The sequence below is a fragment of the Pteropus alecto genome, unplaced genomic scaffold (assembly GCF_000325575.1).
Source record: "Pteropus alecto unplaced genomic scaffold, ASM32557v1 scaffold23, whole genome shotgun sequence".
NCBI lineage: Eukaryota > Metazoa > Chordata > Mammalia > Chiroptera > Pteropodidae > Pteropus > Pteropus alecto.
This window is the reverse complement of record NW_006435837.1, coordinates 4,669,210-4,677,163: the sequence shown is the minus strand read 5'-3', so window position 1 is coordinate 4,677,163 and position 7,954 is coordinate 4,669,210. Positions and strand designations below refer to the sequence as shown.

The 7,954-nt window shown below is 35.8% G+C and overlaps 1 protein-coding gene across 1 annotated transcript in view; it reads right to left on the bottom strand.

The window, feature by feature from the left end:
* SCML2 (Scm polycomb group protein like 2) overlaps positions 1-7,954 on the bottom strand; it is a 69,089-nt gene that overhangs the window by 21,079 nt on the left and 40,056 nt on the right. The window contains exons 7-8 of the mRNA XM_006911681.3: positions 3,965-4,155; positions 815-935 (exon numbers count right to left, since the gene is read on the bottom strand). Of these exons, the coding sequence (XP_006911743.1) occupies positions 815-935; positions 3,965-4,155 (312 nt within the window). The remainder of the gene's footprint in view (positions 1-814; positions 936-3,964; positions 4,156-7,954) is intronic.

Sequence of the window (7,954 nt, the reverse complement as noted above, 5' to 3'; positions counted from 1 at the left end):
ATATAAAGAAAATGGAATATTACTCAGCCATAAGAACAGATGAAATACTGCCATTTGTGACAACATGGATGGATCTTAAGATAACCACGCTAAGCAAAATAAGCCAGACAGAAAAAGTTGAAAATCATATGATATAACTTATGTGTGAGATATAAACCTAAAAGCAACAAATGAGCAGGACAAACAAACAGAGAGTCATGGACATGGACTATAGACTAGTGGTTACTAGTGGGGTGAGGGAGGAAGTGGGAAGTAGCAGGGGTAAAGGGGATCAAATATAGGGAGGTAGCGGGAGGGTGAAGTAGGTAAAGGGGATCAAATATATGGTAGCTGAAGGAACCTGGACTTTGGGTGGTGAATACACAATAGAATATATAGATGTCAAATGATAATGTACACCTGAAAATTATATGATTGTATTAACTAATGTTATCCCAATAAACTTAATTTTAAAAAAAGTTTGAGGTAGCTTTAAAAATACATACAAGACAAAAAAGATAAATTGGGAAATGAGAGAAAGGGAAAACAAAAATAGATTTGATGATGTAAATTCTAGAAATCTTACTGAGGTGGATAAAAAACTTTAAGAGTATTGAAATTTCAAGTGACTCATGTATTTAAACAGACTGTTTTTCCTTAAAAATCAAAATGAACCACCAAAATTTCGAAATACTTTTAAAATGAAAAATACTAACAGAAATGTTTATGATCATCTTTTTTCCTCTTGATTTTACTTCCAGGACATCAAAGACATTGAAAATAACACAGAATAAAAGATTAGTAATTTTATATGCTTTTAAAAATACTAATTTACCTGTAGACATCACTATTTTAGATGTGCCAGAAAAGGGATCCTTATATCCAGCACCACGGCCTCTGATCAGCGTCTTTATAGAAGCTGTAGAAGTGGAACACATAACAGGAATACATTTTTCCTGTAAACAAACAAACAAGCAAATTAACAAAAAATATATACATTATCCTTTTAAAAATTCCTCAGTAAGGTCTGATTATCAGCAGCAATGGTTCACAAATGATCAGTTGTCAGAAGTCCTCAGGGTTGGAAATTCCTGTGTGTGCGTGTGTGCATGTGTATCACAAACTGCAATACTTTCCGAACTATGCTCCTCAGAGTGGGCAATGATCTGGTCAAGTAGGAGAGGAAGAGATCAAGAAGCTGGGATTCCCAGTGCTACCCCTGCTCCAACTGATACACCTTAGCCAAAATAAAATAGTTCACTCTGTAAAAATTGTTTTATTTTTTGAGGTGTCCTATAAGACAAATTTTTCACACTGCTAAAGAAATGTCTGTAAATCTAATCCAGCAATACATCAAATGGGGGTGAAGGACCTTAACAAGGCAGAGGACGGAGTTTGTCTTTAGAAAGCAGTCACTCATCTGGTTTTTACGCCATCTACTCTGTATTTCTCCATATAACGTATGATGATTTTGACAAAATTACAACTGGCTTGCATACAAAATCATGCCTATTGTATATGAGAACCAAATGTCTTCTGGTCATTGTTAAATATCACTAGTGTTTATTTTATATCAACTCTTGGCGTTTTCTTGGAGCTACCTTCAAACATAGCGCTCCAATGTCAGAGAAGGGGCTCTTGTGCCTAGAAAAGGTAATAATAGAGAATATTTAAAAAGCAGGGACAAAGGAGGGAAAAAATAGAGGTTAACATTCAATGTTGTTTGATTTTTCTGCGTTTCAATTAATAACTCATTTGTATTCACAGCATTCTAGTAAATCATGTTAATTTTTAAGTATTAAATTATAATTATTGTGTTGATACTTCTTGTTCTTTATTTAAAAAATCTGAATCCTCTGACTTAAGACATACCAAAATAGTATGTTTGCATTAATATGATAAATAAAGGTATATCTATTTGGAAAATGTGTTTCTATACTTCTAGAATCCTTTAAGGGAACAGCTGACAAAGGAAAGAGTCTATTGCAAAAACAACCCTTACTCTAGTTCAAAGACTATCTAACTAAACTATGATGTGGCAATACTGAAACAGGGATACAGGTAACTGCATGAGAATCTTTCTTTTCATGATGAAATAATGAAGCTGGAGAAGATGAAGGTGAATTGAAATGCTTCCCTTGAAACAAAAACTAGTGTAGTATCCAGAAAATTATAGCATCTGTCCCTTGCCCATCCCCACCACCATATAAACAATATTTTCAAAAAGATCTCTTCCAAACTGTCAAATTAACACTGGAATTATTTGAAAATAAAGGAGCTAAGAGAAACTTTTTGGAGTTATCTTCTATTTTCACCATTATACCAACTAATCACAAAGACTTTCAGCAGCTGAAAAATATGCATTAAACATATGCATCAATGATATCCTTGATAAATTTTAATTTTTTAAATGCATTTAAATATTATTTCCTTTTAAATTTCTTAACTTTTCTTAATTTTATGTAATTTATTTTTAATTTGAAAAAGTTCACCTGCTAATGATTTACATTAGAATAATTTGCTTATTTGTTTTTTTCAATATTTATGATTTTATATTTAGAATATAGTTTTATTGACTTTTGATTTTGTTTATAAATTTTGAACGGTTTTTAAAATTAAAATATCAGTATAAGAAGTATTTTAAAATAAAAATGGTATTGTCATTTTATTCTATACTGCTAACAGCTGAAATAAAACAGAAATGCATTTCTATTGTTATCAAATGGCTGAACTCAAAAATGTTCAAGGTAATACTACTGAAATTTAATTCAGTTTTAATAGATCCAATAAGACTCTATGTCTTTTTATTTCGAGTGTACCTCTTGTAGACAGGATATATTTTGCTCTTTTTAAAAATTCATCTGGATAAGCTTTTAATTGGAGAGTTTAGTCTACTAACTTTTAAAGTAATTATTAATATGTTTGAGTCTGGGTCTGCTGTTTTCTATTTGCCTCCTCTGTTTTGTTCCTCTGTTCCTCCTTTCCCGTCTTTTCATTCCCCGATTACTCAAATATGCCTTAGAATTCCATTTTAATTTTCCCATTGGTTTTTTAGCTATATTCCTTTGCATTTGTGTTTTTACAATATGCCCTGGGGATTACAATGTACAATCCGCATAAAGTTAATTAATTACTGTACTACTTCATGTAAAATGCTGAAATCTTGCAGTGATACAAATCCATGTCCCCCAATCCAAGACTTTATACTAAAATTGCTTTATGTATATCTGTGTATGTTATAAACCCCACAAGACTATATTATACTTATTGTTTTAAACAGTCACATTATCATAAGAAATTAAGAAAGAAAAAAGTCAAAAAGAAAATCACTTGCATTTACCTAGAGATAAACTTCCTTCAGCATTTCTTATAGTACTTATCTGCTACAGATGAATTCTCTTAGTCTGCTTTTATCTGAAAAATTTCTTTAGTTTATCTTCACTCTTGAAGGTTATTTTTGCTAGAGAAAGGACTTTGTTTAACACCCCTCCTCCTGTGTGTACTCCCCACCACCAGAGCCTGTCTGCTTCCATTCACTCTCCAGTATCTTCAGGTAGTTGCTTTTTCTATTATTTCCAGGTTTTAGAATTGTTTTCTTTGAGGGAGTCAGTTAAGAAGGATGTGATTCTAGCATCACTGAATTTATCACATTGATTCACTTGCCTCCCCCCAGTTTGAGATATAATTTATGTACAGTAAAACTCATTTCTAAAGTATACTATTTAAAGTTTAAAATAAACTGGCCTGAACATAAATATACCCATGCAGTACTTTCAATGTAGTTCTGAAGAGGTCGAAAACTATACAAAAGTTTTAAGTTTACCCAAGAAAAGAATACCGACCTCAATAGCTATGTAGGCCTTAAAGAGCCTTATATACTCGTTACATTCTGAAAAGGGCTCATCATACTCTTAGCAAATCTTAAACTTTATGTTATAAGGCATCACAGATACTTATAATACAAATTAGTAGGAGATGAACTAACCTTTCTTCCTGCAGTTGGGCCTTTCTTCCTTGATGCGGGAGTTTTAGCTGAAGCTCCCTTCTTGGGTGGTTTAGCACGACCTGATTTCTTTGTTGGTAATACTACAGCAGTTTTCTGTGATGTCTGCATTGACTCCTGGCTTGCTTTGGAAGAGGAAGACTGTGTTTTTGCTGTATTCTTTGTAACGGAAACTGAAGGAAAAAAACAAAATACAAAAATAAAATTGAAGTAAATGACATAATTAAGGTGTTATATTAATTATTAAAAATGTATCTCAAAATACATTTAACTCATTCTTTAAAAACATTCCAAAAGTTATTCACTAAAAACCACTTAAAATAAAACTATCATTTAAAATGAAGTTTTAGGTTATTTAAGATTTCTGATTATCAGGAAATAATCTAATTCTCTAGAAAAAAAAATAAAGAGGCTTTTATAAGAGGAGCCAGTAACTTCAAACTCAGCTCAGTGAAAATTTCTAGCAATTTACCTTTTGTCTGCTTCTCATATTTTTAGTCCTTAGAACAGAAAAGTTTTTCTTTCAGAAAATACTATCCAATTAAGTCATATACAGGAATCATTTTGCTCATCAATTTAGAAAAACATAAAGCATGAACCAACAGCTCCTGCTTCAATTTTCAGAGGCCAGGGTAATCTCCTGCACTTGATTTTTAATGGCTAAGGCACACTATGTTCTTATATGTATGTCTAATAACAAAGCTTCATATACTACGATATGGACTCTACATTAATGTTATCATGAGAGGACCAATATCACGCCCAAGTGACTGGTATCTACTAGTTACTTGGTAGTCCGATCCAGACACTTCGAATATTTCAAATGACGGTTATCTGCCAGGTTACTTTAGTTTATGTTCATAGTTAAACAGAGATATTTTTAGTATTAATCCCTTAAAATTTAATTACAAAAAATACATTTTAGTACTAATGTCAAATAAATATTCTTTACAGGAAGAGCTGTATAACTAATACACTTATACATCTATGCAAAAATCAACTACTTTTATTTTGAGGACTTAATTTTACAACTGGAAACCAAACTACTGCTTTGCTCCTCTCATACTCCTCTCAAGACTGTGTAAATCTGACCTTCGACAGAGAATACATCATCCCTGCAGCCTTTTTATCTACCTGCTATCACCTACCATGCCAAGAGGAGGGAACAGCCTTCTTTCAGCTGCCAGGGCAAATGCAGAACCACCATCATCACTTTCCCCTCTTATTGACACTAATTCCCTCCTTACACACCAGTCTCTTCTTACCTCTTCGCCATCATCTCTCATTCTCTTTGCTCACTTCCACTTTCTTCAATAACTCCAGTAACCTCATTCACATTATTTCTTCTTACACAGTCTCCCTGTCATCATCTTTAGGAATTTGACCACTGTACTTCTGATACTTCATCATCCTGACTGACCTCATCATTGATTTCAGCTCCTCATTAAAATGGTTATACTTAGCACAATTTCTGGAACTCTTCTATCTCCAGGATAACCAACCATGCCCCCTTTCTCTACCTCTGACTTCTTTACCTGTCATCCTTGCTTTATATCAAATGACCATGCTTTTTATTCTCATTATGAAATCTAGCTACAAGCCCTCTCCATTTCAATTCAATCTATTAGCTTTCTTCTGGCTTTACTTTACTATCAACCTGCACCCAACTGGTCCACCTTCACCAACACCCCTCTAATGAGTCTTATTTTATCACCCCTTGATCTTTGATCATATCCAGCATGTCAGCTCTCACCTCTAAATCACACTTGCATTTGTTTTCTCTGCTCCTGAGCTATATAGAACAAGGATCAGCAATCTCTTTATGTAAGAGGCCAGACAGTAAATATTTCAGGCTTCAAAAGCCACATATGGTCTCTGTCACATATTGTTTGCTTGTCTTTTTAAACTCTTTATGAATATAAAAACCATTCTTAGCTCACAGGCTACATGGGCTAGATGTGGCGCTTGGGATGTAGTTTGCCAGCTCCTGCTATAGAACATTAGGATATTATTGACCACTATAAAATCCACCTTACCTTCAATTGGATTGTCACTGCTACAGCTAACTGATTTCCAAGTATGCTTCCATCTCCCTCTCACCTTATTCCATTTAGCAAATGATCTAACTCTCTAACTGTATGAGAAGATTAAAGGCTATCTTTCCAGAGTGACCATAATCATTCCATTTCTCCACCTTAAAACAGTTTTATTTTCATTTATTCTCATCTCTTCCTCTTGTATCAAATGAAGAGTTTTAGCTCTACTCTTCTAAGTCCAATCCCATTTTACTTATGTCCTAATAACTATCTTCTATGGTTCCTCTGAGACATTATGGTTTCAATTATCTCCTCTTTTCATGATATTTAATCACTTGATCTTCAACTCCTTGCTCTCTTATAACCCTCACACATCCCTTATTTTGAAGTTCTATCCCCTAGTTTCTGGTATATTTTCAAGCCTCCTTCTACTTACTACCAAAATACCAAGAATCACCTATACCTGATACTTCAATTTCCTTATTATTCTGTGTTTCCTGAGCCCCCTGCAATAACCATTTCTTCTCCAAAACATATTTTTAAAAAATTATTTCTAAGGTCACTAATGACCCCTTCCTAGTTACTAAATCCAAATAAATCTTCATTCTCTTGACCAAGCTCTTTAACTCCAGAGTTGTGGTCCCTACCTCTGAATACATGGCATGAAGAAAAGAAGAGACTCGGCTCTGGGTCTGAGTTTAAATTCTTGAGCCAGGTTGGTTTAAGACAGAACCTAGGAGTATAGAAGGTCCTTAAAAAATATTTACTAAATTAATGAAAAATATTTTCAACTTGCAAGTCAATGTTATACCTACAAAATGAGTACAGGGGAAAAAAATGGCGTAGATGACAGAGGCTCTGTTCATCTCTCTGGCGACCAAATCAAAGTTGTGACGGAAACAAGGAGCAGCAGCAAGGAAAAATCGCCTGGAATCTAGAGGAACAAGCCATACAACTACGGAGAAATCCAAGAAAATATGCTGCAACAGCAGACGGTAGGACAGGGCAAGGACATGGGGCTGCCCGGCTTCCAGCAGCAGAGTGAGATGGAGGCTGCGGCAGCGGCAGACGCCTCTTAAAGGGGCCGCAACCGTGAGCGGATTTTCGCGGTGAGGGACCTGCTTGCTCTGAGCACCAGTGCCGATTCCGCTGCACCCAGGAGCACCAGGGACTTACAGGGAGATATTGTCGGAGTGAGAGCCAAGGTGAGATTTTCTGGGTACAGAAGTGCCGGCGGTATCCATTGTTCCCTGTTGAGCCCTACCCGACTACCAGTGCGCGGGACCAGCGCCGCCATAGCCTTGACGTCATCAAACTGGATAACAGAAGTCGCTCCACCCAGAGGATCCCCTGAAACCCCGCCTTCCCCAACTCGTGGCTCCACCCAAGCCACATCCAGGTGTATCCTCAGCGAGTCAGGTGCTCCTTGCTGAGACTCACATTGGTGGAGGCAGCTGGACTCGGTTTCTGGCGTGGCCTTTTGAGGCAACTATAAGCACAGCATCTGTGAATTGCTTGCTGAATCTTAACAGGTGACCCTGGAGGGGTAGAGGCTTGGGCTAAATTTGGCCTGTAGCTGAACCCCTCTGAGGACTGTGCCACTGGACATCTATTTCACAAATCCACACTCATAAGACCGGGAGACTTGGGAGCTTTGCTTAGTATCGAGAAACATACATGGAAAGGCAGCAAAAATGGGAAGAAAAAGGAGCAGAAATCAAATGACAGAACTGAGCAGACATCCAGATATAATGAAGTCAAGTAATCTAACAGACGCAGAGTTCAAAAGACTAGTTATAAAGATAGTCAAAGAACTTGTGGGAAATGTAGAGAGCTCCAACAAAGGGATAAAAATGGAAATGGAAATTATAAAAGGGAACCGGTCTGAAATGGACCACTCATGCTCTGAGATGAGAAGTATATTAAATGGAATAAA